The following is a 23369-nucleotide window of genomic DNA, read 5'->3' on the forward strand; positions in this document are numbered from 1 at the left end:
TATACTTATACATATTATTTTTGAACGTTTTACTTAGTGCCGGAAAATGTACATTGTACTAGTGTTAGCCTACGTACATTATGTTATATGTTAGGGAGGTCCGAAAATTATGATTTTTAGCCTTGTTATACGAAGAGTTTGGACTGCTTTTTAAGTTCCTCTTGTAACGTTGCGATAACCAAAGGTCATCTCTTTGTCTACCTTTCTTAATGCCTTTTAATCATCACCCTTTCACCTTCATTTTTCTGAAAATAAAATCAGCAACCCTTGGTCTTTGTGACTCCATTTCACACCCATTCTCGTCCAACCATTAGAAAGGAAGAGAAAGAATTATTCTCTCTTTTCGGTTTTCGTCCATTTCTGCACACTCATTTTCTTTGCATCATATCTCCTTCGTTTCTTATCCGAATTGAGCGTGTGAGTAGTCAAAATATATCAACTAGGAAAGATCTTGCTTGTGGTATAATTTGTTTTTGAAGAAAGGGGAAGACGCGACTGCAGTTTTCGGTGCAATCAGACGAGTCATCGGGTTTTGTTCCCTATCGCACCTTTACGAAAATAACCGTAGCCGGAGATCTAACCGTTGGATAGTCTTCAAATTTGGACAGACCGTTTATGACATCTTTTTCTTTACTTTTACCAGAGCGATTTGGATTTCGAGCTTTTGATCACCGCGAATCATAGTCGGAACAGAGCAGTGCAAAATAAGAGTTTTCAACATTCAAGGAAAAGGCAAACTAGCGTTTTTCTAGTTCGGTAGAGTATAGATATTGAACTTAGGTTGTTAGAAATGCGTTAGAGAACGTAGTATCATGTTAGGAAGAACTTAGAAGATTGTATGGTTAAAGTTTCCTGTTGTTATTGTTGTTGTTTTGTTGATGGATTTGTTATTGTTGTTTTTATTGTTGTTGGTTTGGTGATTGGAGATTGTTGTTGTTATTATTGTCGTTGTATTGGTGATTGGAGATTGTTGTTGTTATTGTCGTTGTTGTTGGTGTTTGGGGTTGGTTGTTGTTGTGATTACGTTGTTGTCGGTGTTGGAGTAGGTTGTTGTTGTTATTATCGTTGTTGTTGGTGTTGGAGTTGTGTGTTGTTGTTATTGTCGTTGTTGTTAGTGTTGGAGTGGGTTGTTGTAGTTTTTGCCATTGTTGTTGTTGTTGGAGTATGTTATTGTTGTTGTTGGTGAGTCGTGGATGATACGAGGGTGTTTGGTGTGAGTGTGGGTGTAAGGGAGGCTGGAGTAGGCGAGGATGGCTGGAGCGAGCCTTGGAGGAGCTTGCGTGGGCGAGCGAACGAAGCTCGCAAGCCACGGCAGAAGGCTGCTCGCGACTCGCGAGCCTCGTCGTGACTCGCGACGCTACCAGTCGCGACCCGCGAGCCTCGTCGCACCTCGCGACGGGTGGTCTGCCCTGAGTCGTGATGTGGTGTCTTTATTTCTTGTTTTGGGTTTACAGCTTGTGTGTCTTGGCTTGGTTGGTCTTAGGTAAGTATGCTGGAAGTTTGAGTAGTATTTGGGTGGTTTAAGTATTACGTTAAGGGTATGTGTCCTCACGTGATGGGTAACCGTTGGTTTTGAGTCTTGAAACGTGCCGGTTGTTTGTGTTGGCTAAGCAAACTCATGTGGGAACCTTGTTGGGTATGATTGCTTGAGTTACGCTCATGACTTGTTCTTATTGATGGTTGGATTTGTTTGATGTGTGCTTGTCTTGTATGATTGCACGTTGTTGATAGAGTAACTCTAGGAACGGTATGGTTCTAGAGGTCTTCATTAGGAAATCCTATGAACGGTATGGTTCAAGGAGTTTGCGTTGGTTATTCTAAGGGCGGTATGGTCCTAGAAATTTATGCTCAATAACCTAAGGGCGGTATGGTCCTAGGATTTGGTTACTAAACCGTGGGCGGTATGGTCCATCGGACACTACGGGTGGTATGATCCGTAGATTATTGCTATTCGAAAAGGGCGGTATGGTTCCTCGAATATGCAACGTAGGCCTTGGGGGGCATGGTCCAATGAGTCTACTCACAGGCGGTATGGTCTGTTATGTTTGAGCTTGTGGACCGCATTTGTTGCATTTGTTTGCAATGTTGACCGCATTTGTTACATGGTTGTCGTTGGTATCTTATAGCGAGTTGGTATTTGGTATTATGTTTTCTGATGTTGTTTCTAGTTATTTAAGCTCTTATCTGTTTCTATTTGAGCTGGGAGAACTGCTAGTTACTCCCCACTGATTGTGGAAATTGTTGTATCTTTGTGCAGATGATGACGCTGTTTAGAGTGGTTCTAGTCTGGCTCGGGGGTGTGTGTGTTCCCCATGTGAGCAAAGAAAGGGAGCTTGTCCTAGTGGATGAGTATTTCAATCTGGACTCAGGATTAGATACTTAGTTGGTTTAAGTAGCTAATTCTAGTTTTGACTTATGTATTGGAACCATGGATTTCAGTTGTCATAGTTCTTTACTCTATGATTTTGAGGTTTACTTGGGTGGTTGTATGACTCTTGAGACTTATTGGAGATGAGGGTATGGGACCTCATTTTCCCTTTTGATTATATGTACTGGAGTTGAATTTTCCTTTGATGGTTATTCTATTTTAGTTTTTGTTCTACTCCTTGGAGTGGCATCCCCGTCTCTTTGAATTTCCGCTGCCATTATCTATAACTATTACCTTATCTTAAGGCTATGGACCTCTTGGTTTTGGACGGGATGTTACAGTTGGTATTAGAGCAAAACGTTCCAGAAACTCTGTTTAGGATGCTATTACTTTCCAGAAGATGAGTAGACTTGTGACTAGGATTACTAGTGTCTTAGATTTCAAGTCTAAAGTGTATGAGAGTTACCTGGGTAGGAAGTAAACCTGGGGAAACATTTTGTTTACTATGTTTTTCGATTTAATGCTTGCTTATGTGATTTTGATAGACTAATGTGATAGTTTCTATTTTATAGTATGCCTCCACGACAACAATTAGCCGCTAGAAAGGAAGCTGCGCGTCATCATCGCGTAAGCCTAGAAAATGCTTTCATCTCTTTGGCTAATAGAGCTGTTTCTTCGGGTAGTGGGCAGTCTGCTTTCGACCGGTTTGACCGTCACAGGCCCCCTACTTATGATGGTGTTGCTGATCCTGTGGCTCTGGAAAACTGGTTAAGGGAGATGGAGAAGCTATTCACGGCAACAAACTGCTCTGCTGCCAAGATGGTACCGATTGGGACGTACTATTTGAAGAAAGAGGCGGATAATTGGTGGAGTACGGTGAAGGATGCATGTATGGCTACAACGGGTTTTGGGTGGACCCAGTTCTCCACCAAGCTGAAAGAGAGATTCTACCCTGATGAGTTGCGCTGGCAAAAGCAGGAAGAATTTCTATCTCTGACTCAAGGGAGTATAAACATCCAGAAGTACACCGACCGCTTCACGGAGCTGTCTAAATTTGCTGGTACTGTCACTCCCACCGAAGCTGAGAGGGTTAAGAGATATATATAAAGAAGATGAATCCGAGGGTGAGGACCCTGGTGCTGTGTTCAGGGGTTACTACATTTCAAGCTGCTTATGAGATGGCCCTTAGTGTTCATGCATTAGTGAGAGAGGAAGAAGCTGTTAAGGCCGCATCTGTAAGGAAGCCTTTTCCGTCTGTTGCTCCTGGTCCGGCTAAGAAGCCGAGGTTTTAGCCGAGTTTCCGTGGTGGATACCAAGGCTCCGGTTCTAGGCAGGGTTCTAATCCGTCCAAGTGTCGGAGGTGGGAGAAGCCTTTACATCTGGGAAAGGATTGTGAGGGTGCTGCTATTGTTTGCTTCTATTGCAGAGAGGCGGGTCATAAGAGTTATGAGTGCCCCAATAATCCGAGGGCTACAGCTAAGCCCCCTGTTCCTCCTAGTCTTTCTGCTCCGCCAAAGAATCGGGTTTACAGTATGACTCATTCCGACGCCAATGTTCATCCCGACGTCATCTCTGGTACCTTTCTTGTTAATTCTGTTCCTGCTTCTGTGTTGTTTGATTCTGGTGCTTCTGTGTCTTGTGCGTCTAATTCGTTTGCCAAGAAAACTAATTTGACTTCGAGTTCTCCTATTCGGACTCTTATTTCTCTACCTTCTGGGGAGAACTATCCTTGTTTGGCCGAGTATTGTGGAGTGCCTATCTTTGTGTTGGGTATTGATCTGCCTGCCGATCTCAAGGCATTCTCCATGGTCGAGTTTGATGTTATTTTGGGCATGGATTGGTTGTTCAAGTATCGTGCTCAGATTCATTGCCGCGATAAAAAAGTGACTCTTCGTAGTCCTTGTGGCAAGCGTATCTCCTATAGTGGGGTGGTGTTGAAGAAGGGAGTAAAGATCGTTTCTGCTCTCAAAATGCAAAGGCTCCGTCAGAAAGGGGAGCAAGTGTTCCTCTGTATGGTGAAAGATTTGACCCAAGAAGCGAAGTTAGAGGACATCCCTGTTGTTCGTGAGTATCTGGACGTATTTCCTGATGAGCTACCGGGTATCCCTCCTGAAAGAGAAGTTGAGTTCAGCATTGACTTGACTCCTGGTACTGCTCCTTTGTCAAACGCCCCGTATAGGATGGCGCCTGCTGAGTTGTAAGAGTTGAAGACTCAGTTGCAAGAATTGAGTGATAAGGGATTTATTAGACCAAGTGTCTCGTCGTGGGGTGCCCCTGTTCTGTTCGTCAAAAAGAAAGATGGGAGTATGCGGCTTTGCATCGATTATCGGGAATTGAACAAGGTGACTATCAAGAATCGGTATCCCTTGCCCCGCATTGAGGATCTGTTTGACCAGTTAAAGGGTGCGGGAGTATTTTCGAAGATTGACCTGAGGTCAGGTTATCACCAGATTCCGGTGAAGAAGGAGGATATTCCTAAGACCGCTTTTCGAACAAGATATGGGCACTATGAGTTTGTGGTCATGCCCTTCGGTTTGACTAATGCCCCTGCTGTGTTCATGGATCAGACGAACCGTTCTTTCCATGAGTTCCTGGATTCGTGTGTAGTTGTTTTCATCGACGATATCCTGGTGTACTCTAAGAATGAAGAAGAGGATGAGAGGCATCTGAGGTTGATCTTGGGTATTCTGAGGCAACAGAAGTGGTTTGCAAAGTTCTCCAAGTGTGAGTTCTGGCTGAAGGAAGTGTCGTTCCTAGGCCATGTTATCAGCAAGGATGGAGTGATGGTAGATCCTTCTAAGGTTAGAGCTGTGGTGGAATGGGAGAGTCCTAAGAATGTTTCCGAGATCCGGAGTTTCCTTGGTCTCGCTGGTTACTATCGGAGGTTTGTTAAGGATTTCTCAAGGATAGCTCAGCCGTTGACTAAATTGATGAAGAAGGAGAGTAAGTTCCTGTGGTCCGAAGAGTGTGAAAAAGCATTCCAAGAATTGAAGAAGTGCCTCACTACCGCTCCTGTTCTGACCTTGCCTACTGAAGGGGTTGGGTTTGAAGTTTATAGTGACGCATCGAAGCTTGGTTTGAGTTGTTTTCTTATGCAACAAGGGAAAGTGGTGGCATATGCATCCAGGCAGTTGAAGGTGCATGAAAAGAATTACCTTACTCATGATTTGGAGTTGGCTGCTGTGGTGTTCGCTCTTAAAATCTGGCGACACTATCTGTATGGGGTATCATGTAGGGTGTTTACCGACCACAAAAGCCTCAAGTACATCTTCACTCAAAGGGATTTGAATATGAGGCAGAGGAGATGGTTGGAGCTGATCAAGGATTACGATCTGCAGCTTGATTACCATGAGGGCAAAGCTAATGTGGTTGCGGATGCTCTCAGCCGTAAGTCGAAGCATTCTCTTAATGCGGTTAGAATTCCGCCGAGAGACTTATGGATGAATTTCGGAAGCTTGAAATCGAGGTGGTACCTCGGGGTTCGGTGGAAACTCTCTGTGCTATGAGTGCCGACCCTGCCTTGTTCCAAGAGTTGCGAGAGAAGCAGAAATATGATCCGAAGTTGGAAAAGATCCGTGAAGCTAAGGCTCAGGGCCGAGCCGAAAATTTTGAAGTCGACTCCGAGGGAGGTCTAAAATTTTTGAGTCGTTGGTGTGTGCCTAATGACTTGGAGCTTAAGAAGAAGATTCTCGAAGAAGCTCATTGTACTCCTACTCTGTTCATCCTGGGGGTGATAGCTTTACAAGGATCTCAAGGCTAAATTCTGGTGGCCTTGCATGAAGAGGGAAGTGGCCGAATATGTGGCCAGGTGTGTGTCAAAAGATCAAGATCGAGCATCAGAGACCGGGTGGTTTGCTACAACCATTACCAATTCCTGCGTGGAAGTTCGATTCTATCTCGATGGACTTTGTTATGGGTCTTCCGAGAGCTGCTGGGGTAAGAATGCGGTGTGGGTGATAGTGGACCGATTGACTAAGGTAGCTCGGTTTATTCCGATGAAGAATACTTGGTCTATGGAAGAGTTAGCGGAAGCCTACGCAATGAAATCATTCGGTTGCACGGTGTTCCGAAGGATATAGTATCTGCCGTGACCCTAGATTCTTGTCTCATTTCTGGATTGCTCTGCAAGAAGCATTTGGTACTAAGTTGAAACTGAGTACCGCTTTCCATGCTGCTACGGATGGGAAGACAGAGAGGACTATTCAGACTCTGGAGGATATGCTCCGTGCTTGTGCTTTGGAATTTCAAGAGTCTTGGTTGAAGTCATTGAACTTGATGGAGTTCTCTTACAACAACAGTTACCACGCTAGCATTCAGATGGCTCCTTTATGAGGCCTTGTATGGGTGAAAGTGTCGTAGTCCCTTGTTGGAGCGACATAAGTGACTCGTTGGTGTTGGGACCAGACTTGATCCAAGATACTGTCGAGCAAGTAAAGGTGATTCAGGCGAGAATGAAGGCCGCTCAAGATAGGCAGAGGTCTTATGTAGACTTGCGTCAGAAGCCTATTTCTTTCACCGTTGGAGATAAGGTGCTGTTGAAAGTGTCTCCGATGAAGGGAGTGGCGAGATTTGGGCAAAAAGGCAAGTTAAGCCCGAAGTATGTTGGCCCTTATGAGATTCTCGATAGGATTGGGGAGGTGGCTTACAGATTGGCTATGCCCCCTCAGTTGTCGAGGGTGCACGATGTGTTCCATGTGTCGCAATTGCGGAGGTATCGCAGCGATCCGTCTCATGTCATCCCTATAGAGCCGATCTCGATTGAGCCGAACATGACTTTTGAGGAGCGACCTGTTCAGATCTTGGACCGTCAGAATCGTGCCCTGAGAAGGAAGGTGATACCCTTGGTTAAAGTGCTTTGGAGAAGCTAAAAGTACGAGGAAGCCACTTGGGAGACGGAAGAGTCGATGACGCTCAAGTATCCCGAGCTTTTTGTCTCAGGTATTTCTTTGTTATTTTAAAGTTCGAGGACGAACTTTTTCTTAAGGAGGGGAGATTGTAACACCTCGAAATTTCTCTGAAATTTTTGCGTGTTAATTATTATTATTTGATGTGATAAATTATATTTCTATCAAATTATTTTTCGGAAAGTATATATATTTACACCTACATTATTTTAATTGACTTTGTGCAAAGGTTATAATGTGCGTTTTATTTATGTGGCATTGTGTTAGTCGTATTATGTAGTTGTCTGCATTGTTCTTATAAAACGGACAATGTAGTACTTTTGCGTGTGCCAAGTGTGTAATGTGATAGTATATTATGTGTATATTTATATTACGTTGGTAATAATAATTTTTAGTTTGGAAAACATATACTTATACATATTATTTTTGAACGTTTTACTTAGTGCCGAAAAATGTACATTATACTAGTGTTAGCCTACGTACATTATGTTATATGTTAGGGAGGTCCGAAAATTCTGATTTTTAGCCTTGTTATACGAAGAGTTTGGACAGCTTTTTAAGTTCCTCTTGTAACGTTGCGATAACCAAAGGTCATCTCTTCGTCTACCTTTCTTAATGCCTTTTAATCATCACCCTTTCACCTTCATTTTTCTGAAAATAAAATCAGCAACCCTTGGTCTTTGTGACTCCATTTCACACCCCATTCTCGTCCAACCATTAGAAAGGAAGAGAAAAAGTTATTCTCTCTTCTCGGTTTTCGTCCATTTCTGCACACCCATTTTCTTTGCATCATATCTCCTTCGTTTCTTATCCGAATTGAGCAAGTGAGTAGTCAAAATCTATCTACTAGGAAAGATCTTGCTTGTGGTATAATTTGTTTTTGAAGAAAGGGGAATACGCGACTGCAGTTTTCGTTGCAATCAGACGAGTCATCCGGTTTTGTTCCCTGTCGCACCTTTACGAAACTAACCGTAGCCGGAGATCTAACCGTTGGATAGTCTTCAAATTTGGACAGAACGTTTATGACATCTTGTTCTTCACTTTGACCGGAGCGATTTGGATTGCGAGCTTTTGATCACCGCGAATCATAGTCGGAACAGAGAAGTGCAAAATAAGAGTTTTCAACATTCAAGGAAAAGGTAACTAGCGTTTTTCTAGTTCGGTAGAGTATAGATATTGAAATTAGGTTGTTAGAAATGCGTTAGAGAACGTAGTATCATGTTAGGAAGAACTTAGTAGATTGTATGGTTAAAGTTTCCTGTTGTTATTGTTGTTGTTTTGTTGATGGATTTGTTATTGTTGTTTTTATTGTCGTTGTTTTGGTGATTAGAGATTGTTGTTGTTATTATTGTCGTTGTATTGGTGATTGGAGATTGTTGTTGTTGTTATTGTCGTTGTTGTTGGTGTTTGGGTTGGTTGTTGTTGTGATTACGTTGTTGTCGGTGTTGGAGTAGGTTGTTGTTGTTATTATCGTTGTTGTTGGTGTTGGAGTTGTGCGTTGTTGTTATTGTCGTTGTTGCTGGTGTTGGAGTTGTGCGTTGTTGTTATTGTCGTTGTTGTTGGTGTTGGAGTGGGTTGTTGTAGTTTTTGTCATTGTTGTTGTTGTTGGAGTATGTTATTGTTGCTGTTGTTGGTGAGTCGTGGATGATACGAGGGTGTTTGGTGTGAGTGTGGGTGTAAGGGAGGCTGGAGTAGGCGAGGATGGCTGGAGCGAACCTTGGAGGAGCTTGCGTGGGCGAGCGAACGAAGCTCGCAAGCCACGGCAGAAGGCTGCTCGCGACTCGCGAGCCTCGTCGCGACTCGCGACGCTGCCTGTCGCGACCCGCGAGCCTTGTCGCACCTCGCGACGGGTGGTCTGCCCTGGGTCGTGATGTGGTGTCTTTATTTCTTGTTTTGGGTTTACAACTTGTGTGTCTTGGCTTGGTTGGTTTTAGGTAAGTATGCTAAGGAAGTTTGAGTAGTATTTGGGTGGTTTAAGTATTACGTTAAGGGTATGTGTCCTCATGTGATGGGTAACCGTTGGTTTTGAGTCTTGAAACGTGCCGGTTGTTTGTGTTGGCTAAGCAAACTCATGTGGGAACCTTGTTGGGTATGATTGCTTGAGTTACGCTCATGACTTGTTCTTATTGATGGTTGGATTTGATTGATGTGTGCTTGTCTTGTATGATTGCACGTTGTTGATAGAGTAACTCTAGGAACGGTATGGTTCTAGAGGTCTGCATTAGGAAATCCTATGAACTGTATGGTTCAAGGAGTTTGCGTTGGTTATTCTAAGGGCGGTATGGTCCTAGAAATTTATGCTCGATAACCTAAGGGTGGTATGGTCCTAGGATTTGGTTACTAAACTGTGGGCGGTATGGTCCATCTGTTACTACGGGTGGTATGATCCGTAGATTATAGCTATTCGAAAAGGGCGGTATGGTTCCTCGAATATGCAACGTAGGCCTTGGGGGGCATGGTCCAATGAGTCTACTCACAGGCGGTATGGTCTGTTATGTTTGAGCTTGTGGACCGTATTTGTTGCATTTGTTTGCAACGTTGACCGCATTTGTTGCATGGTTGTCGTTGGTATCTTGTAGCGAGTTGGTATTTGGTATTATGTTTTCTGATGTTGTTTCTAATTATTTAAGCACTTATCTGTTTCTATTTGAGCTGGGAGAACTACTAGTTACTCCCCACTGATTGTGGAAATTGTTGTATCTTTGTGCAGATGGTGACGCTGTTTAGAGTGGTTCTAGTCTGGCTCGGAGGTGTGTGTGTTCCCCGTGTGAGCAAAGAAAGGGAGCTTGTCCTAGTGGATGAGTATTTCAATCTGGACTCAGGATTAGATACTTAGTTGCTTTAAGTAGCTAATTCTAGTTTTGACTTATGTATTGGAACCATGGATTTCAGTTGTCATAGTTTTCTTTACTCTATGATTTTGAGGTTTACTTGTGTGGTTGTATGACTCTTGAGACTTATTGGAGATGAGGGTATGGGACCTCATTTTCCCTTTTGATTATATGTACTGGAGTTGACTTTTCCTATGATGGTTATTCTATTTTAGTTTTTGTTCTACTCCTTAGAGTGGCATCCCCGTCTCTTTGAATTTCCGCTGCCATTATCTATAGCTATTACCTTATCTTAAGGCTATGTACCTCTTGGTTTTGGACGGGATGTTACAAACGAAACATTAGCTTTGCACTTTGTTAGTAGTACATTCGGTCACCCTTAAGGAGTTTCGTCCCCGAAACTCGATAATCGTACCTTAGAATAGAGTTCAGGATAACGCTTGCTCATGTCGTCTTCTGTTTCCCACGTTGCTTCCCCGGTTTGATATGATTAGACCATAAAACTTTGATTAACTTTATTGTCTTATTTTGGGTATTTCTCATTTTGGAATCAAGAATTCTAACAGAACGTTCTTCAAAAGTGAGGGTCTCATCTAATTCAATGTTTTCAGGTTGGACAACATGGGAGGGGTCAGAGATGTATTTACGAATTTGAGACACATGAAAAACATTATGAACCTTGGCTAATTCTGTAGGTAAGGCTAACCTATAAGCCACTTGTCCAATTCTTTCCAATATCTCATAGGGTCCAATATCTCATAGGGTCCACTTGTCCAATTAATACTATTATTATTTCTTTCTTTTCCGCTTTGAAATTCCGGGGTATTACACAAAGAATGTTTTAACCAGAACAAAGTTAATAGAAAAAGTACCAGAAACTACGTCGATAGATCGTTCAGTTTCATTGCGACTTATCACGAACATTTTACCTGGAGCCTTAATCTGGTTGTTGCTCTCACTAGCAGGCTTACCTGGAACCTTGATTCCCTAACTAGTTGAACCCAGACCTCACCTGGTTACCACTCCCTCTACCATTCTACTCTTTCTTTTACTTAGTGAAGCACTCGTACTCCCTATGGTCCTTCCTCTGACAGTTGTTACAAGTTACCAGGTCTCCCTTACAATCTCTACCAGGGTGGTTATTAGTGCACTTCTAACAATGATAGATTCTCTTAGACTGACCCTTATTATTGTAGCCTTGTCCATTTCTCCCTTGAAATTTCCCATTCCGATTCCTGTTCTTCTTGAAATTCCCCTAATTTGCCCCAGCATTAAAGTCCTTTGTTATCTCACCCACTACAACATTTTTTTTTATCATGCCTCAACTGAAGACCATAAATGTGGGTGCCTCTTCCAAAAACAATGTCTAGAGATGTAAAGTTTCACCACCTAACTCCAGTTGGATTTCTTGAGTCAAACCTTGCTCAAACCTTTGAGCCTTTAATTCCTCAGTAGCTACTACCTCAGGTGCAAACCTCGACAGTCCTATGAACTTACTGTAGTACTCAGAGATGGTTATACTCCCCATCCTAAGGTTGATAAACTTTGGGGCTTTTTGTTTCCTCATAAAAGCAAGGTAAAACATCCCCCTTAACGCAGTAATAAAAAAATCCTAATTAAAACCCTCAACAACACTCAGTCTAGACCTATTTTCTGTCCACCACAAATCAGCCTAATCTTTTGAGTACAATAAAACTTGACCTATTCTCATACCCTCAAGACAGTTCACAGGGCCAAAGATCCTTTCAAACTCCCAAATATAATTCTCTAAGAAGGTAGAGCTTTCCCCTTAAAGCATGGTGGTTTAACCTTGGCTAGTCTCTCAAACATGTCCCCAGCAGAATCGGGACGCTCAACTCTTTTTCGAGTCAGTTTTTACGCCAAAAGGCGAATAACAGTAGCTAAATCGTTACCGTTGTTAGCTATTCTACTGCGCGCCTTGAAATTGACGTAACTCTACTTTAGGTTTCAATACATAACTTACATGCCACTCTCTAGGAAGGAAACTGTAACACCCCGATAATTATCTCTTTTTAGAAAATACTTTATAATATACAAGTAGAGAATTACCCAAGTATTATCGCCCGTGTGATAACGTATCGGCTTATTCAGAATTTTGCAGCGGAAAACAATTAACTAAACTTCAACTTTATTAAAACTTCAATAAATAAATAACAAGTGTTTGGAACTTAAACAATCGAATTTAACCAACTCAAATAACTAAATAAACAGGTTCTTAAAAAATGCAGAAAGTAAACTATACTAGTTACACATTCTCTCCACTCCAGATTCCCAATGATGCACATCTGCGAACCTCTAATGTCAATGTTATACTGAATCTGCTCACCATAAAGGATCATCACAAGATCAATAAGTGATGTGGAACTTGATGTTCCAGATGGATATGGATGTTTCTTGGTTTAAAAGAAACGTTTATGGAATGTGTTTGAAGGTGAAGATGGATAGAATCTTAAAGGCCATGACTTCAAGTTTGGAACAAAGGCAACGACTTTGATCCACTAGTCAAGCTAGTCTCTAAACTTTCTCTCAAGTATTCTTAGCAATACTCTCAAGGATTATTATTTGATTGATCAACAACATACAATACAATACATGCGCTTATATAGGACAAGCCATGTACTACACAAACGGACCTAACTACATTACAACCGACTTTAAACAACTGCCTAAACTACTTAACAACTTAATAAAACATAAAAGAACCTTCTAGAGTAATTACATAACATACTACTACTCTACACCCACCCAAGTAATACAAGCATTACTTGGTCCATGTCCAAGTGACAACCCAAATTCCAATACGCTGCAATTTGCTTTATCGAACTCTTCTTTAGGTGTCTGGACATGGTTAGCACTGTGCTTGGCACTGTCTTGTTACTAAACGCCTTACCACTTCTAGTAACACTTGGCGCCTCATGATCCGTATCATTCTCACCTTCTTTTAAAGAATTTGTCCCAAAATTCTCATCAAATACATAAGGAGATAAATCACCTACATTAAAGGTAGAACTCACACCTCCATAAGAATCAGGAAGTTCTAGCTTGTAGGCATTATCACCAATACGTCCTAACACACGAAATGGACCATCTGCCCTTGGCATAAACTTGTTTTTGCGCTTCCCAGGAAACCTTTCCTTGCGTAGGTTTAGCCATACCAAATCACCTACTTGAAACTCTAGCAATTTTCGGTCTTTATTAGCTTGTTGCTTGTAACGTTCATTCATTCTCTCAATTTGTAACTTAACCTCCTTAAATGTCTTCATTAAAGATTGTTGCCTAGCTTGAGCATCAAAGTTAACAAGATCTCCTCGTGGCAACTCAATAAGATCAACAGGAATATGTGGATTTACCCCATAAACAATAAGAAATGAAGTTGAGCCTGTTGTAGAGGAAGGTGCTCTATTATATGCAAACTCCGCATGAGCCAAATGCACATCCCAATCTTTTGTAGACTTACTCACCAATCCTCGTAGCAAAGTACCCAAAGTCCTATTTGTAACTTCGGTTTGTCCGTCTATTTGTGGGTGATGTGAAGTACTAAATAGTAATTTAGTTCCCACAAGCTTTCAAAGAGTCTTCCAAAAGTAGCTAAGGAACTTAGTATCCCTATCCGACACTATACTCTTGGGAATTCCATGAAGTCGTACCACTTCTTTATAGTACAAATCTGCCACATTACTTGCATCATCAGTTTTATGGCACGGTATAAAATGAGCCATCTTGCTAAAACGATCAACCACTACCATGATTGAATCCTTTCCTCTTGCTGTCCTTGGTAAACCAACAATGAATTCCATACTTACACTATCCCAAGGCACACTAGGGATAGGTAATGGAGTGTACAAACCTTTATGGAAGGTACTCTTGGCTTTTTGGCATGTGGCTCATCTCTCAATCACATGATGGACATCCTTAAGCATCTTAGGCCAATAGAAATGCTCACATAACAAGTCATTTGTCTTATGAACCCCAAAATGTCCCGTAATACCTCCAGCATGCATTTCTCTTACCAATAACTCACGCACACTACACTTGGGCACACATAGACGATTCTCCTTGAATAAGAACCCCTCTTGAACAACATAATAGGATCCTTTAGGAGTAGTAATTATCTCCTTGAAATCATCATCATTACTATAGTGTTGTTTGAGAATTTCAAACCCTAATAATTTAGCTTCCATGATTGCCAACAAATATCCTCTTCTTGATAATGCATCCGCCACCACATTCTCTTTGCCTTCTTTATACTTAGAAGCAAATGTGAATGATTGCAAAAATTCTATTCACTTAGCATGCCTCACATTAAATTTTTGTTGGCCATGTATGTGTTTTAGACTCTCATGATCCGAGTGTAACACAAATCGTTTAGGGCGAAGATAATGAGACCAATGTTCAAGTGCACGAATTATAGCATAGAACTCCTTGTCATAAGTAGAATAATTAAGCTTAGCCACATTCAACTTTTCACTAAAAAAGGCTATTGGACCTTTTTCTTGAAGAAGCACAACTCCTATTCCTAATCCACTTGCATCTGTTTCAACCTCAAATAGTTTAGAGATTTCTGGCAATGTAAGAACCGGTGCATTACATAAGCTACTCTTCAATTCTTCAAAAGCCCTCTTTGCATTGTTATTCCAAACAAACTCACCCTTCTTGGTAAGCTCCGTAAGAGGTGCTGCCATAGTACTAAAGTTTCGAATAAAACGCCTATAGAAGCTTGCTCCTCACATCATGTGCATTCTTTGGTTCTGGCCAAGAAGAAATGGCTTCTACTTTAGAAGGCTCAACACGTACTCCTTCACTTGAGACAATATACCCCAAGAAAACAAGACTAGTAACCAAGAAGGTACACTTTTCCATCTTGCCATATAGTTGTTGTGTTCGCAAAGCCTCAAAAACTTGTTTCAAATGACCAAAGTGCAACTCTCTTGTAGGACTATAAATCAAGATGTCGTCTAAATAAACAACAACAAATGAGTTAATAAAGCGACGTAATACCTCGTTCATTAACCTCATGAACGAACTTGGTGCATTGCATAGTCCAAAAGGCATAACCATCCACTCATATAACCCTTGCTTGGTTTTAAAAGCAGTTTTCCATTCATCCCCTTCTCGAACCCGCATTTGATGGTATCCACTCTGTAAATCAATCTTGGACAAGATTTTAGCACCATGTAACTCATCCAACATATCATTCAAACTAGGCATACGGAACCTATACTTGATGGTGATGTTATTTACAGCTCTACTATCCACACACATACGTCAAGTACCATCTTTCTTTGGGAATAAGAAAGTAGGGACAGCACAAGGACTTTTACTTTCTCGTACATACCCTCGGTCAATTAGCTCTTGGACTTGCCTTTGTAGCTCCTTAGATTCCTCAAGATTGCATCTATATGCAGCCTTATTTGGTAGGGTAGCTCGTGGAACCAAATCAATAGCATGCTCAATGCCTCTAATAGGTGGAAGTCCCGGTGGAAGATCATCTAGAAATACATCTTCATACTCTTTGAGGAGGGTAGTTAAGGCAGCATCTTGTGGGGAATCTTTAGGTGTTGAAGCCTCCCTTATGTACAACACATATCCCACGCCACATTCTTCAACTTCCCCCTCAAACTAAGCCCTTGTCAAGAAAAGACTTGACTTGTTTAAGTCCTTAATTGGCGCCACTTTAGGGGGGAAGTGGTTTCAATCTATAACGAATCTTGCCAACCATAACTGAGTATATGTTACTTTTTCCAGCATGATTAACATTCCTAGCCCATTGCCATGGTCTTCCCAACAAAATAGAACAAGCATCCATAGGGATAACATCGCACCACAATTCATCTTTGTAATCGCCAAAAGAAAAAGCCACAAGTGTTTGTTTCTTTACCTTAATTGGTGTATGATCATTAAGCCAATTCAAAGCATAAGGCTTAGCATGATCTCTTGTAGGCAATTTGAGGATATTCACCATCTTAGATGAAGCGACATTGGTACAAGACCCGCTGTCAATGATGAGATTACATGCTCTCCCATTTACAAATGCTCTCGTATAGAACAAATTCTCCCTCTGCTCTTCTTCTTCCTTCAAGGGTTGAGAATCTACCCTTAGTAATCGTCTCAATATTAATGTATCCTTGTCCGGAGCAGGCTCTTGAAGTTCTTGATCATCCCATTTCTCATCATCCTCAAAGTTAGACTCCCCTTGTTTACTTTCCTCCTCGTCCTCATGGCACAGAGTATGCCACTGAGTAGGGCGCAACATATAGATTGTTCCTCCTCTTCCTTTTGTTGTGCAAGAAAGGCAACTAAGGTCCTATGATCTTTAGGGGAAATAGTAACTTTTTATGGACTATCACGTGAGATGTGTCCAAAACCTTGACATTTGTAGCACTGTTTCTTAGCCAAAGCAGCTTGTTCCGGACTAATGTAAACTTTTGGTTTCGTTTTAGGGTCAAATTTAATTAAGGTAGTTGATGGGTGTGTAGGTTGGGTATAGGTAGGTTTATTTTTGTAGGAAGTGGAATAGGAACTACTAGCATAAGTTTTCTCCTTACTCTTATTCACCTCCCTTTCTTGTTTTACAAACTTTTCGGCCAATCTAAGTATTACATCATCAAAGAAAATGAAGTTAGAAGTTTCTACCTTATTGGCTATGGAAGGTCTTAATCCAATGATGAACCGTCCAATCTTCATTTCCTCTTTTTCATCTAACTCACACAAGATACACAACTTCTCAAACTCCTTGGTATATTCAGCCACACTTTTTGTGTTTTGTCGAATTTGATTGAGTTTGAAGAATTGCTCTTGAAGATACTCACGTGGAATGAATCTTTTCTTGATTTCTCTTTTCAATTCGGACAAAGTATCAATCCTAGGATCACCATCCCTAATTCTTTTGTTCCTCAAACTTTCGAACCAAGTACTAGCATACATAGTAATCTTCAAGTGTGCTACCTTGAAAGCCTTATGTTCATCAAACCCTTTATAATCCATAAGTTTTTCGAATTGGCGAATCTATTCTTGAAGATCTTCAACATCTACTTCACCAGTAAACTCCTTCAACTCCATGAGTTTGAAGTCCCTATCACTCTCCATAAGATTTCTTAATGGTGTTTCTCTATTTGGACACCCTCGACCACCTTGTTCCTCCCAATTTCTAGTTAAAGATTCCACCCTTCTATTGGTGTTTTGGATGGATTCATTCATGGTGGTAAAGCTTGCATTGAAATCCCTCATCATATTTTCCATTAACTCCTGTAACTCCTCTCGTGATATAGGGGTCCCCATATTCAAGAAAATCTCAAGTACTTACCCCAAATCAAGAAACTTCGTAACTTCTGCAAAACTCAACCAAACCTTGTGAAATTTGGACACAATGTAGCCCTCTTTGTTGTAAGATTCCAGTTAAAATTTGGTAGCCAAATTCGTTTTCAAGCGCTAGCAGTCTTCGTTTTAATATCGCTTTTTTTGATTCCAACGATTTTTGCACACCTTCAAAGAACAATCTTGAAACTATATCGAAACTCCTGGAAATTTTGTGAAATTTTAACACAATAAACCAGAAAAGATGTAGTCCCGTTTAGGATCAAAACTCTTCAAAAGATTCAACGTATTCTGGGAGTTCGAGGCCCTCAAAGTTACGGTAAATTCGGGATAAATTCCGATAGTAATAACAAGCGTCGCCCTGGGATCTTGGGCACAGATCTGATACCACTTGATGTGGAACTTGATGTTCCAAATGGATATCGATGTTTCTTGGTTTAAAAGAAACGTTTATGGAATGTGTTTGAAGGTGAAGATGGATAGAATCTTGAAGGCAACGACTTCAAGTTTGGAACAAAGGCAACGACTTTGATCCACTAGTTAAGCTAGTCTCTAAACTTTCTCTCAAGTATTCTTAGCAATACTCTCAAGGATTATTATTTGATTGATCAACAACATACAATACAATACTATCTTTTTCCAATACAATACATGCGCTTATATAGGACAAGCCATGTACAACACCAACCGACTTAACTACATTACAACCGACATTAAACAACCGCCTAAACTACTTAACAACTTAATAAAACATAAAAGGACCTTCTAGAGTAAGTACATAACATACTACTACTCTACACCCTCCCAAGTAATACAAGCATTACTTGGCCCATGTCCAAGTGACAACCCAAATTTCAATACGCTGCAATTTCCTCTATCGAACTCTTCTTTAGGTGTCTGGACGTGGTTAGCACTGTGCTTGGCACTATCTTGTCACTAAACGCCTTACCACTACTTCTAGTAACACTTGACGCCTCATGACCCGTATCAATAAGGCAAAGTCATGATCACACACATAAACAAAGCACCTAAGCAACAAAGCTGAGTACTACGTACTAAAACATAAGCATTCCTAACATGATACTACGAATAACATGTAAGGATAAATAAACATATAATCATATAACATGCTGCAGACAACTTTTACTGAACTAAACTCTAAACATCTTTTTATTTCTTTTAAATGGAATAGTTATTGGACCCTGAGTTGTCCCACCAACCATGCCTTCATTACGAAGACGGAATACGTGAGCCACTACGTATTTCCGAGTGACCTACGATATCGAGGAATAACCTTTGAAATAAAAGAGGAATGGGGATCAATCTATCTCCTAGAAAAAGTCATGACACGCTCGCCATAACCCCAACTCCCAATGTCCAACTCTAGACGTGCACAAGTCTAAAGCCTACAACTATTCTCGTCACATTTTACTTTAATTACCAATTATTACTTGTTATGACACACACATACAAGCAACACGGAAATAATCAAATAATCACAATGAACTTCTTTTACCTTAGGATTTAATAAGTGATCACAACTTACAATCCAAAATTACTTCCTTTAATCCAATCCATCTTATTTGTTGAACCTAGCCAACAATCCAACTTACCTTTATAGAGGCATAACTCCAACTTACCAAATGAGGCCCACAATCCTCATAAGATAATAAAAATAATACTTTCCAGGAATACATGAATAACATGATTCAATCTCTATGACGTATATCAATTCCTCAAGCGAATTAATAAATAACTTTCTTTTCATGCTTGTATCAAATATTCCATACAAACATACAATCTAGTATTCATAATAAATCTCAAATCACATGCTTGCACACAGGCATAAAACATGTAACAACCAAATACTAGAAATCATATATATATGAACATAATAAGTTCCTATACATGATACTAAAAATCTCTTAAACATGATACTAATCACATAGCACGCAATTACGTACATACCTCGTGTAAACTAGCCTGCAGACCACTTCCAACTCTCTAAAAGTTCCCTACGAAATATTCTCCGTCTAGAAAACAATATAACCGAAATTAATAATCTTAAATAAAAATTATAGTTAGGTCTAAATTATTTAAAATCCCCTCTAAATACGTTTAAAACTTGATTTTAACATCAAAACTTCAATTATTTTTAATTCCTAGCATAGTACTACCATACTAGTAACTAAAAACTCTTAAAACTCCATAAATAAAACCTTTATGAAATTACAACAACTTTAAAAATTAATTATCCTCCTTTAAACATATATAACATATTTAAAATCATATTCTAAATCAATCTCATAGTATCTAATATGCTACTATGGTTTTCTAGCAATTTAAAACCCTAAAAATTCATGTTTTCATGATTAAAACTACAATCTAATCATAATAACAAATCTGAATCTTTATTCTTATAATGTAAAATATATATGAATCAAGATTACTTATTAAAACAGTAAATTAAACTAATAATCATGCTTAACAACAAAAGAAAACATAAAAATATAGTCTTTAATGGAATCTTGAGGAAGAAGAAAAGAAAACAACCAACAAAGAGGAGAACAAGGAAGGCACCGACAAGGAAGGGCGCAGCAGCAGCAGCCGACGGTGGTATTGGCGGGTTTCGAACACTTGGTGACGTTTCTTGTTAAGAAGAAACGTTACTTGAACAAGAAGAAAGAGGTTTGAGAGGAGGAATAAGGAACGTGCAAAGAGGAGAGAGAAAAATCGAAAAGGGTGAATGGTGTGAAGAGGAGAGAGTGAGAAAATAATCTTGTGTGGGGAAAAATAATTGGGTCTTAGGCTATTTATAAAAAGGCTTCCTTTTTGGGCTTAGGAAAAAGAGATAAGGTTTAATGAAATTTGATGATGAACAAGATAAATAACTTGGGACTTTAATCATCAACACGACTCTTTTTCCTTTTAATCATCAACAAGATAAGGATTTTTAGGTTTCTCAATTCCATTAGACTTCTTTTTCAATATAAATTAGTAATTAGAACTTTTATCAAAACATGCTGAATTAAAATATTTTCAGCTTTATTAAGTCATGAAAATAATTTCATTAGACTCTTAAAATAGTCAACCTTTTTAATTAGTCAAATCATTTCAAAACTAATTTGTGTTTAAATATAAATATATAAACACTTAAATATATTTATAAAATCCATTAGAATTATGGATTATAGTCTACCCCCCTTAAAAGAAGTTTCGTCCTAAAACTTGAAAAAAAACTCACTTACTTTAAAGAGTTTGAACTCATCGTTCCGAAAGTTAAAAAAAAAATCGTGCCCCTTGTGCACTTTTCCCTAGTGTTAAAACACTTGTGTTACTTATGAACACCTTTTCTTATGCGGAGAATCTACTTCTTTTGCACTAACATGTGTGAATTGCCCAACATAGGCATACAAATGAATGAAAATTTCATAAAAATAGGCAAAAAGCGCGAAATTTATCGCATTCTACCCTCCTTAAACAAAACGAGTTATGCCCTCGTAACTCACCTCTGGGAATAGGTCTGGATATTTCTTTCTCATATAATCTTCGGCTTCCCACGTCGCCTCTTCCGACTCGTGGTTAGACCAAAGGACTTTGACGATGTGGACATCCTTATTGCGTGTACTACTCAATTTCCTGTTATCTTGACAGGTCTTTCCTCGTATGTGAGGCTACTATCAATCTGAACTCGTTCAGGCTCTAGGACATGACGCTCATCAGGGATATAGCACTTAAGTTGGGAAATATGGAAAAATCATGCATCTTTTCAAACTCCAAGGGTAGTGCCAATCGATAGGCTACTTTTCCAATGTGCTCTAAAATCTCATATGGGCCTACATACTTAGCACTTAGCTTGCCTTTTTTCCCAAATCTCATGACGCCCTTAGTGGGTAATACTTTCAAGAACACCTTATCACCTATGGCGAACTCATCCTCGCGTCATTTCAAGTCAGTAAACTTTTCTGCCTATCTTGAGCAGCTTGAATTCTAGCCTGAATTAGTCTGACATTCTTAACGATCTCCTCAATAAATTATATTCCCAAGACGATATTCTCACTAAAATCGTTCCAACAAATGGGACTTCTACATTTCCGTCCATATAAGGCCTCAAAAGGTGCCATTTTGATGCTCGCATGATAACTATTGTTGTAAGAAAACTCAATCAAATCTAATTGGTCCTCCCAACTACCTTGATAATCATTCGCACATGCTCTCAACATGTCCTCCATAGTTTGGTTAGTCCTCTCAGTCTGGCCATCAGTCGCAGGGTGAAAGGCTGTACTCATTTTTAATGTTGTCCCAAGATTCAATTAGACCTTTTTCCGAAATTTCAAAAGAAACCTAGAGTCACGGTCAGAAATAATGTCCTTTGGAACTCCATGTAGTCTCACAACATGCTTAATGTAAGTCTTAGCGAGCTGCTTCTTTTTCCATGTCTCCTTAATAGGTATAAACACGGCGGATTTGGTCTATCTATCCACAATAACCCAAATGGTGTCATTCCCACTCCTCGTTTTAGGCAAGGCAGTCACAAAGCCCATAGAAATAGAATCCCACTTCCATCCAGGAACCTCTAAAGATTGAACCTTCCCCATAGGCCTGTTATGGTCTATCTTCACCTTCTGACAGGTTAGGCATTTAGACACATATTCAGCTACCTCTCGCTTCATATTTGGCCACCAATAGATAACCTTAAGGTCTTTATACAATTTATTACCCCCAGGGTGCACAGAATATGGAGTATTATGCCCCTCATCCATAAGGCTTCTCTTAAGGTCATTACACTTATGTGGTACACACTACTTCCATTTAAACCTTAGACTCCCATCATCATGAATCTTAAAATCAGCTTCGTTACCTTGCCTCATTTTCTCCTTGATCTTATCTAGGTGCTCATCACTAACTTGACCCTCTATGATCTCATCGAAAACTGACAAACCCAAAGAAAGAGAACTAAGTTTTGCCTCACTTTGCCCAGGATTTAAAATTTATAGGCTCAACCTTTGCATATCTCGACACAACTTCTCAGAGACTATCAAAGCAATCAAGCTATGACTTGATTTCCTACTCAAGGCGTCAACAACCACATTTGCTTTCCCTTCGTGATACTGGATGTCTAGGTCATAATCCTTAATTAACTCTAGCCATCTTCTTTGCCTCATATTCAGGTCTTTTTGGGTGAAAATGTACTTCAAGCTCTTATGGTCTGTAAATATCTTACAAGTTGCTCCATAAAGATAATGTCTCCAAATTTTCAATGCAAACACTATGGCAGCTAACTCTAGATCATGGGTAGGGTAATTTGCCTCATAAGGTTTCAATTGACGCCATGCATACGTTATTACCTTACCATTCTGCTAACGCACACCCTAGACCATTCTTCGAAGCATCACTATATACCTCAAATCCCTCATTCCCATCAGGCAGGATTAAAACAGGTGCAGAGGTTAAACGATCCTTCAAAATCTGAAAAGCTTCTCACACTTTTCACTCCACTCAAACTTGGACTCCTTTTTCATCAAGTTGGTCATAGGCCTCGCTATCTTCGAAAAATCTCTCACAAATCTTCTATAATAGCCAGCTAGACCTAAGAAACTCCTAATATTTGATATGCTCTTTGGAGTTGGCCACTCACTCACGGCTTGAATCTTAGCGGGATCTACTGAGACTCCTTCCTTAGACACATAGTGACCCAAAAACGCTACTTTCTCCAAACGAAACTCACACTTAGAAAACTTGGCATATAATTGGTGTTTCCTCAATGTATCCAAAATAATCCTCAAGTGCTCATCATGCTCAACTTCATTCCTCGAATATATTAAGATGTCATTAATGAAAACCACCACAAATTTATCTAGAAACTCATGAAAGATCCTATTCATTAAGTCCATAAATATAGCAGGAGCATTGGTTAACCCAAATGGCATT

General features: G+C 40.0%; 2 protein-coding genes and 1 long non-coding RNA gene across 3 annotated transcripts; all 3 read left to right on the forward strand.

The window, feature by feature from the left end:
* The first annotated feature begins 2941 nt into the window (after window positions 1–2941).
* On the forward strand, window positions 2942–4569 carry LOC125491574 (uncharacterized). The gene is made up of 3 exons (XM_048637280.1): window positions 2942–3428; window positions 3518–3653; window positions 3795–4569. Exons 1-3 carry the CDS (start codon window positions 2942–2944, stop codon window positions 4567–4569), a joined length of 1398 nt encoding a protein of 465 aa, XP_048493237.1.
* A 2139-nt stretch (window positions 4570–6708) lies between these two features.
* LOC125493765 (uncharacterized) lies at window positions 6709–7236 on the forward strand. The gene has a single exon (XM_048637279.2). The coding sequence runs from the start codon at window positions 6709–6711 to the stop codon at window positions 7234–7236; it is 528 nt and encodes a 175-aa protein (XP_048493236.2).
* A 748-nt stretch (window positions 7237–7984) lies between these two features.
* LOC109133685 (uncharacterized) lies at window positions 7985–10296 on the forward strand. The gene is made up of 2 exons (XR_007269497.2): window positions 7985–8411; window positions 9983–10296. It is a non-coding gene; the product is annotated as an uncharacterized LOC109133685 (long non-coding RNA).
* Window positions 10297–23369: the final 13073 nt, after the last annotated feature.

Source organism: Beta vulgaris, chromosome 9 (assembly GCF_026745355.1).
Source record: "Beta vulgaris subsp. vulgaris cultivar EL10 chromosome 9, EL10.2, whole genome shotgun sequence".
Lineage (NCBI taxonomy): Eukaryota > Viridiplantae > Streptophyta > Magnoliopsida > Caryophyllales > Amaranthaceae > Beta > Beta vulgaris.